This window comes from Bombus pascuorum, chromosome 14 (assembly GCF_905332965.1).
Source record: "Bombus pascuorum chromosome 14, iyBomPasc1.1, whole genome shotgun sequence".
NCBI classification, from domain to species: Eukaryota; Metazoa; Arthropoda; class Insecta; order Hymenoptera; family Apidae; genus Bombus; species Bombus pascuorum.
The window spans coordinates 4711378-4732245 of record NC_083501.1 but is presented as its reverse complement, the minus strand read 5'-3'; the positions used below and the strand labels follow the sequence as shown (position 1 = coordinate 4732245).

Genomic DNA, 20868 nt, shown 5'->3' with positions numbered 1-20868 from the left:
GATGCAACTCGTCGAGTATCCTTAGTTCAAGTTCGCCAATTGAAAACAAGCCATTACGATTTCACGCTGACACTTTTAGCACATCAGGGTTAATTCGGTCTTGTTGAACATTTTCTGTGAACGTAACCACCGTGGGGGCAGCATTGATTATTGAAGGGACAGGTTTGTCGATTATTTAAAGGGCGAGTCGCAGTGGCTTCGTCCTCGAGTGTCTCATCGACTGTCCTCAATCAATTCTGAAGTGTGTAACATCGACTATGATTGACAGCAAATAGAAACGGGAGGACCAAATGAAATAAAGACTATTTAATTGTCGTTGCTCGAATGTAAAATTCGTATGACCAGTGTTGAAAGAAGATTTGTGATCATTGAATGTTAGATTGATGTACATAGATTAAACAGAAGGTAGAGAAATGACGTTCTTTTCAGAACTTATTGTATGTCTGCCAGTGATGAGTCTTTCATTGATTTTTATCGGGGATTTACTTGGAAACGGGCCTTAATAGTTGAACACGTTGTTTTCTCTTGAATTGTTTAGTAGATTTATGAAATGTGTATCGAGGGAAAGTAGAATGTGTCACGAGAAACAGAATATTCAAATAAGTTTCTTGAATGTCACTATATGTCACTCGATCATACAGTTTATTTTGCTTCACGTTTTAAGGCTTGGATATTTACCATCATTTTATAAACTTCTTTCGTTATAGTCTAGAGGGGAAGAAAATATTTGCGTGGCTGCCGTCACTAAGAAAAAGTATCATTACTCCCTAGAAGCTTTTATCTTACCAGGATAAAACTTTAACGCCATCCATCTAATGGGATTCTCGTTGATTTATCGAGGTTTAGATAGTATCATCTGTAACGAAACTCTACACCTTTCCTAAAAGTATAAAAAATGCCCAACTCTATGTAATCTCCAAAAGCAGAACACGCGTAATATCCAGTTCTACTAAAAGCTATATACGAACGGTTTCTACAGATCCTTCGCTTCAGCCGTAAACAAATGTAAAGGAGAAAAAGAATGTAAGTCACCCTAACTCTCAGAAACTCTTGCCCCTACCAAATATCTCGCAGGACACAACCTCTAACGTTATGAGCCCACCGGGGATTCCCAACAATTTGCCAAAATTGAGAAAGCCTCATTTCAGAGAAAATTCTACAAATCCTTCGCTTCCTTCCTACCTTCTGAATAAAACGGAAGACAGACAAAGAAACCTAATTCTCTTTAAGTCTCGTTTCTACCAAAAATCTGCCAAAAAAATAACCTCTGCCACTATGCATCCACCGGAGATTCCCGCTGATCCGCCGAAATTCAGGCAGCGCCGCCCCAAATGAAACGAAACGAAGCGGGCTAACGAACATACGGCGGTTCCAGGAGGAGCGTCAGAGCGTCACAGGAGGGGTGTGGACACGCGGCACGCGTCAGCCAAGGGCGGCACAAAAGGCTGGGAAATGGAGAGCGAATTGCTCATTATCGAGTGGTCAGGGCGCGTCGAGGGGGCGCTCGAGATTTCACCGTTGCTGCTGGAGGAATAAAGAGAGCCTCTGCTGGCGTTCTTTCTCTTACAAGCGGCAAGAGGGGCTGGAGAAGCCGTGGATTCGTCAAGGGAAGGAATGAATCGCGCGAAAATTGTCTCCATCGCTCCCTTTCTCGCGTACGGTCGCTTTCTCCATGGGGATTTTCTTGAAGGGTACCTTTAAGCGACGACTTCCACTTTGTTCATCCTACGGGATCAATCGAGCCACCCCCTCGAACAAGTCTCACTCCCCTATGTCGTTTCGATACCGTAAATACGAGGGTGGCAATGCTGCGGAAGTGATTCGTACGAATTTAGGAAAGAAACCGCGTGAATGATGCATCCTGCAGTACATAGTATAATCATTATTATATTTGAAAACCACGGTGTTCGATAGATTATCATCATTATTATTATTATTGCTCTATCATTTTATGTTCAGGTTGAGATTGACTGATTGAAGAACGAGTGGATGAATTTGTAATAGAAAAGTATATTGAAATAATTAAAGGTATAAGTATAAGTATGTTTATGCTGATTCTGATATTTACTCTCTTAGTGTTACCAGACAATGGAATGATAACGAGCACGTATATATTTATAGCAAAAGGACATTACAAAAAATGTTACGCTTATAGCTTTGGCTAGAGACTACAGAGAACATAAATAGAAATATGTTTATTAGTTCCTTTGTTCCTAGACCTTGCAACCCAAAACATAATATATACTCAAAAGTACAATAATGTGCACCTTTTCTTATTCAGAATATTTCTGCGTAATAGCAGTCTCCGGGTCACGGATGTATATAAATAAAGATGTAGAGTTTTTCTTGGAGTAGTTCGACATTTTTTAATATACCACGACACTTATTCTAGAATAACAAATTTTATTTATTTAACGCACGTTGTTTTGCGCGTGATAGATGGAACAAATGTCTATCTAGTCACAGAAGTATGACTTTACACGTAATTAAAAATTAATTCGAATTTCTTTGATTTAATTTTAACGCAGCTGTTTATCGGAAACAGGGAGACGGGATACGAGGCAATAATAATTTTGAGTTTCTCAAATTTATTCGACGAATAGCGTCGCTATTGAACGCGCGGTAATAGCGTAATCACAGAGAAGATTTTAAAGGAATCTGTACTTCAATTTCCAAGCAGGCTTTTAGCGCGCTTCCGGATTGACTCCTTCCCCGGAAGTGCTTTCCTTTTACGCCACGAACAAGTTCCAAATGGCTGTGCTTCAAGTGAACTGCTTTCGAACACACGTATCTTTTCACGTACAAGTATCGAGTATACTTCTACCCAGAGAGTGTTGCTATCGCGATAGTATATCCCGTTCAGTGTACCCTCACTGAGGAAGAAAGTAATTTGTCATCGTCTAGCTAATTTTGCCAGTGGGAAAAACGCATTTATCAACTTTGTATACTTAATAACGAACTTGATGCTCGAAAACGAAACGAATTTACCTACGAACGAATTTAGGTTGTGTTTTACGCTTTGAAATATATGTACGTGAATTAAGGTTACGCTATTTGTCACCCTATCTACATCAAAGCTGTGTTTGATCGTGATTATCATTCTGGTAATGTCAAACACAGTGTCTATTGCGTTTGCAGAGGATAACGATGAGCTATGTAGAAGCTAAACTGATCGTTTTCTTTGATGTTAGCTATTTTGTTTCCTGGAAAGAAAATAATGCGAAATATAAAAGATAATCTTATTAGGCGGGTAACATAAAATAGTATATTATTAGTATATATCAGTATACATTGATAGAAACAAATATAAACTTTATAGAAGTCTGATTCTTATAAAAAATGTTACAATTTATTGCAATTTGTTAATGTAATCTGAGATATAGGAATTGAAAATTAAAAAAAATCATTTGATACCAACGATAGTACAGTCGTGAAATAAAATTTGAAAAAATTCACACATATACTCGTACGACTCTCAAGTTACATAATCTTACAGGAAGTCAACCAACAAATAAAAAATATTTGCAAAGTGAAATTGATCAATTTGATTCGTAATTCGAATAACTCTGATACAAATGATTAAAGAGAAGAGAGAAGATTTGATCTTACATCTTCGTATGAATATCTTCGTCCATTCTGAATGTTTTCACGTTCCACAATTAATGAGACCGTTCTGTCACTAGAAATCTAGTTACGAGATAGTGTTTCAACGCGAGAATGGCTCTCGTATTTCGTGCAAGGCCGTGGATAAAATCGGCGCAACTGTCGGACTTCCATCGTGGTCGTCGATACGCGTTACGTATGCTGCACGATTAAATATTTGAGAGACGTTTAAAAATTGACCGATAGAAATCGATCACTGTGACGAACGCTTCGATTCCGTGGCTAGAGAACTATTTAAATGGTTGAAACCGCGAATTTGAAACTCCGCCATCTATACAAAATTCCAAAGCGTCTTTCGAAATATACGAGATATTTAGATTGATTTTTTATCTTTCACGAATGAAGTCAGAGAAATTCTTTTTTAACTTCGATGCTTCGAAAAGCACTTTATCTTTGTTTCCATTGAACATTTTATCTTCTAATATTTGCAAAATAGTAATAAGTTGAGAAATAGCAAGTCATATGTAATTTATTGACAGATACCGAGAATATTTATTCGTTATCGATTGATCCATTCTAACGTTTGCGAAAAGAAGTCGCTATTTTCACGTTCCGACAACGAGTTTCGCTTAATCTCTTATGGGTTGCTATTAATAAGATGCGATAACCTTCGCCACTTTAAATACAATGAACCCGTTATGACCCCATTAAAAGGGGTCTTTTTATATCTTTTTTCTTCTTATTGCGCTCGCATAAGAAACGATTTTTGGTCAATAGCCATCCCTCTTTATGATCCACGCCAATATTAAATTCCACTTGTCGCCTGTGTAATTCATCGATCTCATAGAAAGTCTAGCACGAGTTAAAATCGATGAAATTGTAGCGATTAATCTGATATAAAAGATACGACCATCTGAAAATCATTGTATAGCTACAAAAAGCTATGATCAATTTTTACCTGCTAAAATTCGATTATTATTAATAGATTTTATGACAGCTTAAAATCATTCCCTGTCGTACAAGATTTTATTGATTGACAGTACGATTGGAAGTCAATGTCTTGTTATGGTTCCTCGTCACAAAACCCTATAAAATATTCCCGCGATGTCGATCGTTTGGAAGTGAACGACCTATTTCGAATGCCTAATAAAACCACACGTCTCGATGTCTATCGCCTCATATTTTTCCTCCTAATTTTATCCTACGCACGCAGTTACCGAACACCTCTATCAAGGAAATCATAAAACCATAAATCACCACTTTACCGTTAATAATCGTAAACTCACATTCCTCGCGTTATGATCTTAGAAATTTGATAAAATTTTATTCATTCTTAAATCGATAAATTCAGCAAATTCTGTTACGTACCTCCAGTAAGAAAAATTTCATTTAAATCTTATCTAAACCTAATTTAAGTCATGACGCGCTATAAATTATTCTTACCAACTAGAATCTCATATTCCGCGTGTTAATAGAAAGAAGTTATTTCATTAAAATCCGTTCACTTCTAAATTTGTAAATCCAACAAATTCTCTAAAAAAGATTTTCAATAAGACTAGTTCTACGCTCCATCGACACGTACCAATAACATGCATTCTACATTGTCCAATTGAACGAAACGTCAACGTTGATACAGGGCAGGAAAAAACGACTGGAAAAATCGCGTACACTGACGGAAATGAGAAACGAGGGAATAAGGAAGGGATTACGGATACAGAGGTGGTTTATTCGTTGTCGGTGACAAGCTGGAATTTACGATATCTCGTTGCTGTGCTCGTGACAGAATTGAGATCCTGAGGGTAACGCAGGCCAGCCAATTGCAACGGCACGTGCGCCTGACGCGAATTATGGATCGCTGGTGTGTATGGATCGTTGGGACTCGCCTCTGATCTTGACGGAACAAGAGTACCGATAGAATCGACGCGATATGGTGCCTTTGACATTGTGTAGACATTCGAACGACAGTTAAATCCCTTCAGCGTGCAAAATTCATCGAAGAAATTGTGGTTTCTGGATAATCAGGACCAATTGAGACGCTAACATGGAGAGCTACCTAATGAACCTAACCTCAAAGTTAACTGATGATAAAGTAACTTCTATTTTTGTAAACTTGAAACACATGCTGCCTTATGATATGCCAATCTATCTTCATCAATTACAAGACGATCTTTCAATGTTATGCACACTGACAGCAAAACTAAATACATCTAATAACACTATACAGGGTGTATCATAACACGGGGGACCCACGTCAAAACCGGACAGGAGGCATAGAAGTAATGAAAAAGTTCATAGGAACATGTATCCTTGTTTCAAAGTTGTAGCCATTTTTGTATTTCAATAATCTGCAACTGCTTACTCTTCATAGAAGGTACGCGAAATGGCATTGGTCTGTGCATGCAATCCAGTAGTCGTCGTGTCAAAGAATCTCGCAATTTTTCAAAAATTTCAAGCTTATGTCGAATAATATAAATCGTGGGTGGCCATTTCGAGCACCTTTTACGAAGGTAACCAGTTCAGGATTATTGAAACAGAAAAATGGCTACAACTTTGAAACAAGGATACAGGTTCCTATGAATCTTTTTCATTGTTTCTGTACCTTCTGTCTACTGCCGAAGAGATTATGATACACCCTGTATATCAACATATGTAATGTTAGGAGATTTGACCAACCGAACGAAAAACTTCAGCGTTAATTGATCGAATATGTTAAGAGGCACGGTATTAGCTCAATCGCAATGCAGTTATCAAGATCACGGTCTTATTTACTCGGTTTTCTTTGGAAAAAATCCGACATCCAATGATCGAATTGCGCATCTCTCGATACCGTATTAATTCCAATACAAACTCCATCAATATTCATTGGAAGTGCAAATTGCTCTAATCCTTCAATTACAGACGGTTGAAAACATTTATAAAGAGAAGGAGTTTCATTTATAGAAGGTTAGAAATGTTCTTTCTGTACGATAAATCATGTACGTGTTTATATCGGTGCTACTAAATGCCAAAAGATAATGCATTTGCTCCAGATGTGAATCCATTCTAGAAATATGTAGATCAAAGGTTGCAGGGATCCACAAACTGACAGATTGTACCACGAATAGTAGCAGAATGGGAAAGGGGCGTGCGTTCTCTCGTGTCGGAATGGTTTCATTTTGGGAAATAGGGAGGAAAGAATCGCGACACGGCCGGTGTTCTGTGTCCTCTCGTCAAACGACGCTGTTCGACGCTGGCGCGGTCGCGCACGCTCCTCGAAAATAGTAGTCGGCTCGTAAAGTCTTTTGTTGCGCCTGTGAAACACGCATTCTCATCGTCGTCTCTGTCGCGTCTCGTCGCCTTTCTTTTCTGTCTGACGGCCAGCGTCTCTGCCATTGGCGCCACGGTGACTTTGACCTTTCAACCCCTTCGAGGAACTCGCGACTCTAACCCCTTTATCGAGAGAATTTTATTCGTCGTTTTGATTTTGACGATTTTAATAGTGGTACAGTGATTTTCAAAATTATGCCGTGTCAGGGGAATATCGATTAGATTCGTAGAGTCAGTACGATACGATGGTAGCAGTTTATAGGTTAGGGTGCTCCTAATTCGAGTTGACATATATTTGTACGATATACATATCAGGTTACGTAATAAAAACAAGAAAATGAAAAAAGAAGCATTGTAACGATGAATCTCTTAGAATAGCCAAACTTATTAACTTTTATAAATTCCTCAATTTTATTAACTCAATGCAGGATTAATGTTTAACATTGACAAAATAAAAAAGTCGCTTCCATAAAATTATCTATCGTAAAAAAGTTGCACGAACAATAGTCGATCCCAAAATAATATTTATAGTATCGTTTCTTCTTTCCACTTTTGAGGTTATATAGTTGATCAATATGGCTTCCGAACGGATTATCAAAATTTATGGCTCGTGTGAAATTTAATAATGTAGGAATAGATGTTAAATAAAAATCATTTTTTATTCTAGATAGTAAAAAATCATGAAAACAAAAAGATTGTAGTCTGATTTTGTTAATCTATAAATAGTAGAATAGTGGGAAATAAATGTAGATTTGATTCTGGTAGGAGATAAGAATCTCAACTGTTACTATGCGATCTTAATGGGAGTTTCGAGGCAAGTTCTTTCCTGTATGGGTATTCCATCGATCGTACAGACAAAAATACACCGCTGATTTACGTAACGACGTGTCATAAATTTTTCACACACAAAGTTTTCGTGTTACTCTTTAACGTAAACGTGGCACGCGACCGCAGAGTGGATTGCACGATAAAAATTCGACTCTGACACACGATGTTTCTTGAGCAGCCTTGCCATGAATTCAAGTCCAGTTTGAACATTTTTTCAACAATGTTTATGTATTCTACCGTATTATTAACCACAAATTGCCACCGTTGGGTTACAGGCCGCTGCAATAATTTTGGGACGTGCTTGCCGAATTCTAAAACACGTAGTTTAACTTTTTATTCTGTTCTACACGATAGTTATGATTCGTGGTAGTAACGATATTTGAAGAAATTTAATTAGGGCTCCAATTAATATCATCGTAGTAAGTAAAGTAAAATTATACTAATGTAAAAGAAAAACCTGTATAACGTATCATTTTTAACTATCTTTTGTCTAGCTCTTTCGTAACGAAATTTTCTAAATTGCATGTCATTAGTCTCGTTTGAATAGAACTTAAACAGATAATAATTATTTTACGTACTATATACTTTACCAAGTATTATACTTTGTATATCATTGTTATGTCTCATTTATTTGAATTTCTACATCTTTTCGCTTTCAAATATTATTCCATAATCGCGTAAAGATCGGCAGTCTATTACTAAACCTTGTTTAAACTTTCGTAATTATCTACGAACCAGCGATATCAGTTGAGAGTTAAAGTAAAACAAGCGAACCGAAGCACGCGAGAAATCTACGAATACTTCGGGAAATCTAGTTTCTCATTACCTTAGTCAACAGTTCAGTCAAACATATTTACTCACACGCCATTTGTATGTAACAATTTGTATCGTTTATTCAAGCAAAACAGTTCGGTTGGAAGTAACCATAGAAAATGCTGAGGTTAGGTCGTGCAATGGCTCGAAATGCCATGAAGTCCAACACCAAAGGAACGACAAAGGCTGAATTCCCGCGCGACTGGCCGATCGAGCAACACCTCCATTAAGAATAGCACATGGTGGATTTAAATATACGTGGGGCCTTCGTCGTGGCGCAGCACCTGACTGAAACTCGCGAACACACGTTCGACCACGGGGTAAAATAGCCTAATCTCTTTAGGCAAACGTGTACACAGGTGCCGATTATCGCCAAATATTGACACGTCAAGTTAAATATCGCTCGTCCGACCGCTGCAACAGACCTGTATAACATGTACCTGTTCCCATACCTCTCTTATCTTTCGTTCTAATCTCAAACCTCTGTCTTAAAAATCTGGCATCGAGATCCTTATCGTATTCTGGCGTGGCTTTCGTTAGATAACAAGCCTCGAAGGTTGATAACGTCTTCTAGGTAAAAGCAAGAGGGTCCTTTTCTTTATTATTTGACTGTTTGACTTTTCGTCTTTCAGGCTATTGACCACCGGGCTACCACCTTGTTTGAGGAAACTGGAATTAGGTGCAGGCGTGGGAATTCTCTCTAGGATTTATTTTAGAGGTTTCGTTGAATATTATTGAAAAATGGAGAACGGAGAATATCATTGAACGTAGGATAATATTTTTTGATTTTCAAAATGTAATTGGAATTATGGAGTAATTAATTTGGTTTAGGAAGGAAGATGGAATAAAGAGAGGGAGAGAGGGAGAGTTGTATTGAAAAGTTTAATGTTCGGTCTTCGATTATGCAACGACGTCTTTTATTTAAACCTCTTTGCGTTCGACAATTGGTGAATCGGCGACGACAAGGCCACTACCGACTGGCACAACCCTGTTTAATCGCCTTTGCAGCCTGAAAAAGGCCGCCTCAACGTTAATACTTTCCTCAATCACGGCGCTTTTGTGCGGTGCGGCGCGATCGATCGCCGCCATCGCGGAAACACGATTTCCTTTGTGTTAATTTCACGCGAGCTTGCCAAAACTTCCGAAATTAACGTCGGTAATAGTCTTCAGCTGAGAGTATTCGAGTTCCAACTCGCTTAAAATGGTAAAATATCCATCGACAAAATGTACTTACATACATAAAGTAATTTGAATAAGATTCGAATTTTATAAAAATATAACATCAAATTATCCTTCCGAACAAATTTTCATTATTTTTGTTTTTTTATTACTTTGCTTCCATTATGAAAGGGTTAAAATTCACATTTTTTTCCACACTATAAAAGGGTTGATGTTGATATTCATGGGGAAAACCATAATGTGTGTACGAAAGTCGTATGGCGCCGCGACGCGAGTAATATTCCAAGACTATCGACCACGACTAGTTAACCACAACGACCTTGACCCTGGTCACCAATGATCGAACTTCGCTAGTTCTCACGAGGAGGCCGATTTTTGTCAGCATTATGGTATCCTATGGTTAAATTCCATCGACGTTCAAGAATATCTTATATCCACCCTCCTCACGTTGCGCCCTGTTACGAGAAATTTCAATGATCTCGCGTAATCCTACGCGTAAAATCACGCCACGTTAAAAAAAACAACGCGTGGTCTCGAAATCCGATCCTGGCCGCTGCGTGAAACGAAAATGTGGCGCGTGCTGCTAGCAACCTGGGACTCCCCATATTTCGATGCTTGATCAGTGTCGCGTTTGCCACGAGAACGATCGCGCTTTGGTTATGTCGATCTCGTTTGCTTTGGTAATTTGTGCTTTCTCGTGCTGGTTATTCTTATTACCAATCGGTTTAACGCTTGGCGGCGCGCAGGGCATTCTTTGGACGGTTAAGGGTGAGTACTTGAAGAATTATAGAATATAGAAGATATATCGGGAATTTATATTTATATTTATAGCAAATTTATAAAAATGAATTTATCGAATTGGCAGAGGAATGTTCGTTGTATAGAATTGAAAACTATAAGACTAATACTGAAACTAATTAATTAGGTAACCAATATACTGGAAATAATAGAAAATAGTTAGGAGCTGGGAATGGATGAATATAGAATATTAATTAAATTTTTGATATAATAAAAAATGTTCTGTTTAAATCACGACTAAATGATCGAACCGATCAAACAACGAACGCCTATGCGTTTGCTCGATGCATTGAATGGCTCGTCATTGTAACTGAGTACTACTGTACACGCCATAGTTGTGAATAATTGAAAACTATTGAATGAATTGCCATCGTGAATAGGAGTAAACTCGAATCGAACGAATTTCCTCGTAACACGAGCCATTTAACAATTTATCGCCTCAAATAATCGTGCAAACTTTTAACAAATCGTTGTTGCTTCTAGTTGCTAAGTAAGTTTTATTCGTACGTTAGGTCTCGTACAATTTTCAAGCAATTATCACGTCTGAGAACGATAATCGACTTCTTCAAATTTGCGTGTCGAATATACGGATCGATGCACATGTACAATTGAACGAATTACGTTTCATCGGTTCTTCCAAGAAATTTCGTGTTCGAATAAATTGTGCTTTCAATTATTATTCCTATTGACTACATGAAACGATAATAGGAAATTTCATAATATGTATATCGCGTATCTAGTAGTAGTAGTGTAATAAACTATCGAAGACACGGTCAAACATTCAAGAGCTCGATTAAACTTTCGGAAAATTTCATGTCATTTAAAGGTGTATTTCAAATTTAAAAGTTGAAGACGTATCCAGTACAGCATTCTCTTATCGAGTATTTCAATCGCAGATTTTTTTTTATCGAGGATATTGGAATTTTATTAACATTTACAGAATTTTAAATTTTACTGAATTTCGTATGGAAAGTACCAGCACTTTGCGTCGAAGTATCATTGCAATCATTGCAATAATCGTCTTATACACACTTCTCGTTTAAAAAAAAGTCTTCTTCAAACTATACTCCTTTTGCATCTTCCAACGCCCAAAGACACCAAAGGACATCAAAATCCCTAGAAACGTCCGCTCACTTTTCCCCTGTTCAGTCGTTTAATTTTCTTATTTCACCAAAAATCCATAGTTGCCCGATTCTCCGTCGATACACTGGCGCTAATGACGATAATCACCGACGTCTGGCAGTCGCGTGATCGAGGGTATGAGCCCTAGGTTCTAGGAAACCGTGAGCTTGCCAACGACGAGTTTCAGGAGCGTCCAAGCCGCGTGACGCTCGTATCTAGCAAAATTCATCGATGTTTCCGGGGGCTGCGACCCCCATAGAGTCGGGAACCGCTTTCGACCCGTGGCTGATGGATCGATGAAACAGGTCGTGGAACAGTATCGTCGCCGGACACGATGCTTGACCGCCGTGTGATATCGATTCGACGACGCCAGTCCCTGGCATTCGTCGACGCGTTTCGTTTCCTTATGACCGGTCTACTGTGAATGAAAAATGCGGCGCGCGTTGCACGCAGCCAACTTAAAATAGAATACCTCCCCGTGAGATTGATGATTCGAGCCTGCCATTAGCCTCTATGGGGATTAAACATTTCATACATGGTATCGATAATATGGGAATCGCGTGTATTACGTTTGGTATAAAGTTGATGTTGGCTGGGAGTTTGGAGAATTTTTCTATTGTCTTTTAGGGAATCTTTAAAACTCTTTGTTGTATAAGACTGCAGTTTTATCGAGTAAAATGAGGATTGTATGCTACCAATCCTGCCAAAGGACACTCATTCGTTTTCAAAGAGTCGTCTAAGTCTGTTATACTTTAAATTCGATAAAGGTACACCCTCTATATTAATCAATATGATATTGAAATTAGTTTAAAAATCATTAAAAAATTTCTACAAATCTCAAGAAATATACTTATATTATACTAAAACTTTAACGTTTTACTTATAAATGAGATATTGTTTATAAGCTATATTATACTCATGATTTTCTTTTCTATTGCAAGAAAATATAAAATAGAACGCAACGTATATACACGTATATATACCTGTATAAGTGGGCCTTCAGTCCCATGTAACCAGTTAGTGCCGCTATTCGATAATTTTATTTACGACCTTGCTATATCGTAACCCGTATACCAGCTATCATCGTTGCGCTACCACTTCATTTATCTAAACTATGGAATTTTAATTAACGAACCTCTGTTCCAATCTACTTACCTGAATGTGAACTAACAGGCTTGGAATTAATTATAAGTACATAGCAGCGCTGAGAATCAGTAGGTAGTAACGATGTATTAGACAGCAGAGAATTATTGTTTGCCTTTCGAAAGATTCAAATAAATGGAATTCTATCTTCTTGGGCACAGTACCAATGTAATTGAAACGAGCTATAATGAAAATCGGACAGTTTCGATGTCTTTTCTTAATTGTGTTTCGTTTATCGCGAATGGTACTTCCACAGATTAATTCAACGTAATTCAATATTGAATCCAGTGTTAATTATTTCTAGTTGTATATTTGTCAACAGCGAATAATCAATATCCAAATTTATACGTTAATCTCGTGATTGGGAACGAAGCTTTAATTTAATTAATTTAATTAATTTAATTTGGATACTAAAATCTCGTTTACACGATGGTTGCGATATTGGACATTGCAATCGCGATTAAAACGACACGGATTAATTCGCGGCGTGTACCAGTTGGAAAATTCGGTAAAGTTAATAACGATTAGGCGCACGGATTGTATCGTAAAGGGAACGTTATGAATGATAAATGTGGGCGTTACGCGCGCGAGAACGTGGTAAGGTCATTATCCTCGCGTGTGGAACATGTTCATTAAAAGGCATTCGCGCGGTTCATTCGGCTCACGTGTTGCAGTATTGTTACAAGTCCTAATAATATATATTCTCGAATAATAACATTAATAACAAAGATGATGATGAAGTAATTTGATAAGCTGACACGTGACTGTAACATTAAGTAAGACGCTTCAGTTTCGATGTATCGTTAATTAATCTAGGGACATTTCGCACTAAATGATTTAAAGATTACATCACAGTCCTTTATGTCAATATTTATTTTACATAATTCTAACTAAAACTTATCAGAAGCTATCTTAACTTTAAATTTAACGAAAGATGATTTTAAGATGATTGAAAAAAAAGGAAGAAACCTATTGTATCTAAATTAAACCTAGCTCACAATTGGATGCATCGTTAATTTGACCGGGGACATTTTGCATTCACTTCTCGACGTCCAAGCGACCTAAATAAAAGAGTTCACAACAATATTCATCAAAGACAGAGATAAAATTCCATCTAACTACTTGACGCGCGCGAAAGTCCTACAAAACAGAAGTACCACTTGGCCAAAATAATATACGACCCTCGTACCACTTCATCAGCACCTATTCAATCTGAACTACTACCGTTACTCGTTCTAGCAACACTTCTTAACAAAATAAAGAAAAAGGAAGGAAAGTCCTTAACCAAGCAATCCTTAACCAAGCAATCCGTAACCGCGAGAGGATCCTCCAACTCTCTTAACTGACGCCTACAAAAAGTCGCGTGATTTTGACGCGGCCGTTAACATCCGCAGCGACATCTACTTAGACAGACGACATCGGTGACGCGGACCGTTAAACGATCTTTCTTCCAATGACCAAAAAAACCTTTAGTAAAAAGACAGATACCTATAGTACCGAGAGAGTAGCGGCCGAACGGAACGACACACGATCCACGGATGCCCATTCAGACTCATCAGTGCACACTGAACTTGACACCAGCACCACCAATCATTCCCTAGGCTCCGAGTCGATCTTCACACGGAAGTCCCGTGTAAGGTGCACAGTCGTAAATATCGAAGGAATCCGTGTGGCCAGGCTCGTTAATCATCATCATCGGCATCGAGACATTCATACTTGCATCTGGCCTGTGTATTTGACCGTGTGGGAGTCGGTTTACGAGCTGTGCACATCCTCGTGCTCCACCCTGCTCTCTCGTCCTGTCTCTGTTGCTCGAAGAGAACGATAATGCCGCGTACGGTTCGATAGCGGGCGTCGCGACGCCCGGCAGTCTGCCACCGTCGTTCCATTCCATCCAGTTTCGTTCGGCGTCGGGTTATCGCGCGCGCGCGCATACACACATACACATGCACACTTATATGTATGTATATAGATGTATAAGGGCGTACAAGCACGTACACAGGCGTACGATAGCGCGTGTTTTCGGACGCAAGAAAGCGTCGTCGCTCTTAGATGAGCATTGGCGTCGCCCCACAGAAATTCGCTCGGTTCGTTAACCCTTTGCGACGAATCGATGGGGCTTGCACCACTTTTCTGTTTGCCACGTCTTTATGCGCCCTACCAGTGGGTTGTAGGGGAATTCGCGAGCTTTGGAAGTTTTCGCGTCAGGATTGTTACGAGCGATAGTTGGCAGGAACATTCTCCACATTTATTTCTCGCCGTGGTATTTGAGAAATGTAGTGGGAGACAGGTTATGAAAATTAATTGCATTCGTAGGATATATTTAGTTTTTTTCTTTCTTTTTCTTTTTTTTTGGTGGTTAAGTCGATTTTCGAATGATTAAGTTGAGTCGAAGAATCTTGGAAAAGTGGTATCCCTCTGGCGACGAATTTTGGAAACTAATGTGTAGATTACCTTCTAGGTTGTTCGTAGTTTAAGGACTTGTAGTAAATTACCTTTTTGTTGCCAATTTCGAGAATGTAATTTATTTTAATTATTGACAGTAAAAATGTGCATGAATTTTGATTTTTAGAAACGAAATTACTAAGGAAAATCATTAGAGAAGGAATACGAAACATTCTAACCCTAAAATAGAAAATGATTGACTGCTGCGATCTTCAGTCGGCATGCTTCTAAATTTCTAACCCAAAATGAAAAAAAACAACAATGGAGAGACTTTCAGTTTTGAAGTTAAGGATTTCTGTAGGATTAATGACGAATTCACACAAGTCAAAGGGACTTTTTAGTCTGGAAACGCAAAGTAAAGCGTGACAAAGAGAGGTACGCCAATGGATCAAAGACGCAGGAGGCATGCGTTTGGCGAATCGGGCCGCTTTTAGACACGAATGCTGCCGTACCAGCAGCGCCATTAATTTAGCGGACGATTTGCCCCGATTAATGTCTGCGGCAGTGTGTCTCGCGCGCAAAATCCTCCGATTGTGTTTCCTACGCGGATGAAAGGGAAATGTTGATTTTCCACGGCGTCTCTTTTCACCGTCCCTCTCGTTACGCAATTAAAAAAGTGTTCCTCCACTGAGCAAACCGATTCACGGACCGTTTTAGAAGCATTCGCCGGGTGTTGTTTACGTTTTGTTGGTCCCGTTCCTCGCAACTCTTCAATGGTCCCGTTGATTCGTCACTGAGTCTTCCCAGTCAATTAGCGAACGAGCCTTTAGAATTCGAGTTGGAATTTTTAAGTAGCTCGTTTTCTTCGTCTCTTTGTATGCTTTTTCCCTTCCTCTTTCGTGCTCTTTTACTTTTTATCAGATTTTCGTTATCGAAGAGGTTGATTGAAAGTATTTGACGCTTTTTGAGCTTGGAATGCAAAGGAGAGCTCATCCTTCTGTTTCACGGTGGAATTAGCGGAAAATGAAAGAATGATCTTCGTATATTGTAAATTTTAATAACTGTTTTTTATATCAAGTTCCTCTCTAAAACTAAGTCTGTTATTACAGCAGATAAATAAATAAATAAAAAAAGCAAGAAAGGGAGAAAATAACAGAGAAATTTATTTTGGATCACACATAATTTTGTTTCAATTAAAGTTGACTTTGAAGTTATGTAATTATAGTCGTAGTCACTATTTCGTAAATATAAATGTCAACATACAGGAATCGAATTAGACTCTAAGATGAAAGGTAATTTAATGCGAACTTCCCAGATTTGTTTACCATCCAACGATACAAATTTGAAACTGGAGAACTTGGAAAACTCCATAGAACTGCTGAGGAAGTATAATGTGAGAACAAAAGATTGTAAACAACAAAAAAAAGTGGCAATCATAGCACGGCACTCTAAACGATTATATTCTTAGTTTCATCAAGTTAGTTGGATAGATTGTCGTCGTTGATAGGTTAGCATCGCAAGCGCCTGTGCTATAACCCATGTGGCGCCAACTTTCCGGTCGTACATTGAGCATCTATGAAATAGTCGCTGTGTTGCTCGACTTCGAGTAAGAATTTTCTCTTATCAAAATTACCGTACCCTGTCTGAAATATTCTTTTATGCGAAATAGTCCGCTTATTATATTTATTCACCACTCTCCTATGTATACTTTCTTCAAATTTATTTTCCTACTTTTATTTTATTTCTGTCCTACTTACTTGTATCCTAATACTTTTTACTCCTAAATTATCTCTTTGAATTTGACGTGGCATGTCTATTAAATTATTTAATGTCTCAGTCGTAAATGACTATTTTCCCCAACTTTCTATACTGTCTTTACTAAATTACTATTCTCCTAACCTTCCATTCTACTTATGCTTGTTATACCACTCTTAAACTCTAAATTACTATTTTTCGCAACATTCTATGACCATCTTTACCGAACTACCATTCTCCCAACCCTACTTTACCTCTACCCTGTGTTCTTTCAACGTACAATTTACCTAGCCTTAAATCAAACCTACGTTACCCTCCATTTCCTGCATGTCAAACACAAAGCAGCCGGAAAGACTTTTCCGATTTCTCTCGAGCAACATCTCATCAAAGTCAGAACACGACGAATCGACAGCCGAATGCAAGATTTCAATAACTCCGCCTCTTAAATGCTCCATTTCCCAGTTGCTTTGTAAAACTACAGAGAACAGTTCGATATTCCCTCGCCATTTCGTCTGGAGAAACGAGCCACGTTTCCGCGGACTCTTCCACTCCAACAGCAATAAAGTTCAATGGTGTATTTCCACTCACTGTCCTCTGAATAATGTTGAGAGCCGTTCGTCGAGCATCCATTCTCGAGGCGAGAGAATACTAAAGAGACGTGGAAAGAGAAAAGGAGACAGACGAGAACCGATCGAACGGAAGAAGCTGAAAGATAAGGAAAGGATAGGGAAAAGAGGCGGCGAGGTAACCTCTCGAAGTAGCGTGCTGGTATCGATCGACTCTTCACGGTCGACGCTCGTTATCGGTGTTTCTACGCTTTTTCTCGTTCCCTTCGGCTCCCCATCCTCGATCTCCTCTCGCCAAACTCATCTCCTCCTCGTTCTCGTTCTACCACTCGTAAACAGCGGATCGTTTCGCTCGAGCTTTATATGAAAAATCCATTTCGTTGAACTATGACAGAATCCTCTGTGGAAAAGGCTTTCGCAAGTTGATTCTTTTCCTCTCTCTCTCTCTCTTTCTCTTTTGGTTGACGTTTTTGGTAGACCTGTCAATATCCTTTTCCCTCGATCATGGGGAATGGCTAATAAAAGTGTCCTTTTTCCATGACTGACCGCCAGAGGGCAGGAGGAGCGGCTCGTTTGGGGAATTGAAAGTTCTGGCAGGTGGCTGACGGGTGGTTATTTTCTTTTTCTCCCTGATGGTTTCCTCGTTTGACGAGCCACATGAAAGGTTGTTGCACGGCGCCTGTGGTGGTACTGTACTGGGTGTTTCAATCGCATCGTTTAGATCTGCGGTTTTCGATGTGAATGGACCATCGATTTCGTTTGAGGGATTGGTTTTTTTTTTGAAGCTTTGTAAGAGGATTATAAAGTTTCGTGCTGCTGGGATAGGATTTTTTGGGGGCTCTACAAACGATGAACGTTGCTTTCTTTGCAAACGGTTTTGAGGGTTCTTGAAGTTATCGGTATTTCTTTTAGAAGATATCGAACACTCTTCTTCTTGGAATTGGTTCTCTCTAAGAACAAGTTTTAAAAGGATATCTTTCCTTTGTAGAGGATTCCTGTGCAGAAACACTTTCCTAGTATTCTCGAAATGATTAATATTCCTTTTTATAGACTTTCAAAATTAATCGCTATTATATTTTAGGACAGATCATTCAAAGTTTCTGATGTTATATCTAATAATCCCTTTCGCAATCACTTATTAATGATTCGCTTTAGGGATTGATATCTTAAACATTCCACAATTATCTTGCTTTCTCACGATCACCGCTCGCTTTATAAACCCCTTTTGCAAACATTCCTCAACATACGATGGCTATCAAAAATCCCCCACCCCTGACTTCCAAAGGCCTATTCATCAGTGGCTTTATAAACGATTATATACAAACGATCAATTCGTTCTGTATGTACAGCGAACAGCGATGAATTCGTTCATAAATCAATTCCATGTTATGACTGGCCTTTGTGAAGTGTTGGAAAACGTTTAACGATCGGTTTGTTTTACAGTGTCTGGCACGACAAACAAGAAAGAGGAAGAGACGGCGGTGGACACTGTTGGTGTCACAGAGGAGACCACCGATGTCCTTGGGACGAGATCCAGGACACGAAGCGAATCTGCTGGAGGCATAGACCTCTTGGAAGCGTTACAGCTGCACAATACAACGCGGCAGGGTGTTACACAGGTGCCAGGACTGGTTAGGTTAAAGCCAGCCTATTATCTTCAGGGTGAGTGTCGTTTACAAATTGTTTTGTCATTCCTGACAGTTTCTTGGATAGAATCGTTTCTATGGTTTCAAAGATTGTTTGTCAATATGTTTTGTATTGACTATGATCTTTATATATCATTCACTGTAATCTTTGAACGAAATTGTTTGAAGAAAACAATTTATAATTATTTGAAATTAAAATATTCTTTTACGTAAATTGCAATGTGAATGTGTATAGTCAACGTCTTGATGTCGTGCAACATTGTATACTTCAGTATAAGAGACATATGACGAGCCAAATACATATGACGTTATTTAATGCCAGCAGGTTAACAGTCTATTCCGTTTACGTCAAGAGATCAATTTGAGAATCACAGTTTAAAGGTCTAGCGGAAAATCTCTAGGAGAAAGATAATTTTTAAGGTTAAATGACACTTTTAACACGTCGCTGTACTGAGAATCGTATGACGTATCAGATAAATCTTTTATTGTCCAAAGGTTAAATATGTTGGAACTTTAAGTATCATTTTCATATTTATCTTAATTTTCTCCAATATACTATACAAACAACATATATTACTCCATTAGAGAAATAAAAAAGACCATCAACTATTTTTAACTCAATTTTACTTCGAACCTTCAGTAATCTAATTTCCTCCAAAATATTCCACTTGTCTCAATGTTTCTCATATATAAACGACATACATGCTTTCATTAGACAAATAAAAAACGCTTGTCCATTTTTTAAAAGCAATTTTTATTTCTTCTGAAGAAAAACTTAAGCGAAGAATTTGACAACTTGTGTCAATATTTGGGACATGGCAGCTCGAAATATGGGTAAAACGAGCATAAATCATATCGCGCAATTTACACTGGCGCACGGTATTGCGTGCAGATTGTACGGGACGCAGTAAATTTCACGAGTGGTGCAGGAACCGAAACGGGTATCTGTAGAAGGTTCTCTTAACCCGAATATAGCCCTGTTTGCATATCGGAGAGCCGTTTTGTCCGCGTGCTATCTTCCTATAGAGTTTTGCGACTGGTAATCATCGTCAGTCATAAAGTCGATTATTACTTCTTGCGTATCGCGTGTTACCTCGCCCTCCTTTTTTGTATTCGCCATTGAGAATATATGTAGGTGCTTTGCGATTTTATGTATATATCATTGAAGGTTAAAATTATATTTGTGGAGGGTCAGAGTTATCGATATGTTACTGTGAGGTATAATAACGTTACAGTCCTTTTATCATTATTTTGTGATCGAAGATGAACGATCGATGGTTAGAGGTCACAAAAATGTAAGATCATATCCTTTCAATGTCAAGAAGTTATCGAGATTCAAGAACATAAGGTAAATTCTTGATTAAACTTTGATCAAAATTAAAATATGTTACGTTAATAACAAAAATTAATTTTAGTGCCTAGGTAATATAAATTACGTTTTTTCCGATCACTGTGTACATGGAGACTTGAATGGAATTATACGGCGATTATACAGGAAATTTTGTTAAATTTAATCATGTGTTCATTAAGGAGCTATTTTCAGTAAAAGTATCTAAAAAAAATTTCAAAATCCAGAATTAAAATGATTTGCAAACAAGTCGGAACGGAGTAAAGGGTGTAGCCGTATGATCTTTGAGGTTATGTAATGAACTAATATCGAAAATAAAAATGCTACATTCGAAATAACACGGTATTTAATTGAATCAGATTTAGTTCAGGGAAAC

At 38.3% G+C, this 20868-nt stretch overlaps 1 protein-coding gene across 4 annotated transcripts in view; it reads left to right on the top strand.

The window, feature by feature from the left end:
- Positions 1–20868, top strand: part of LOC132913873 (protein kinase C-binding protein NELL1-like) — an 88084-nt gene that overhangs the window by 43587 nt on the left and 23629 nt on the right. For all 4 annotated transcript variants that reach the window (XM_060972488.1, XM_060972486.1, XM_060972484.1 and 1 more), the window contains exon 2: positions 18942–19160. In XM_060972488.1, the coding sequence (XP_060828471.1) occupies positions 18942–19160 (219 nt within the window). The remainder of the gene's footprint in view (positions 1–18941; positions 19161–20868) is intronic.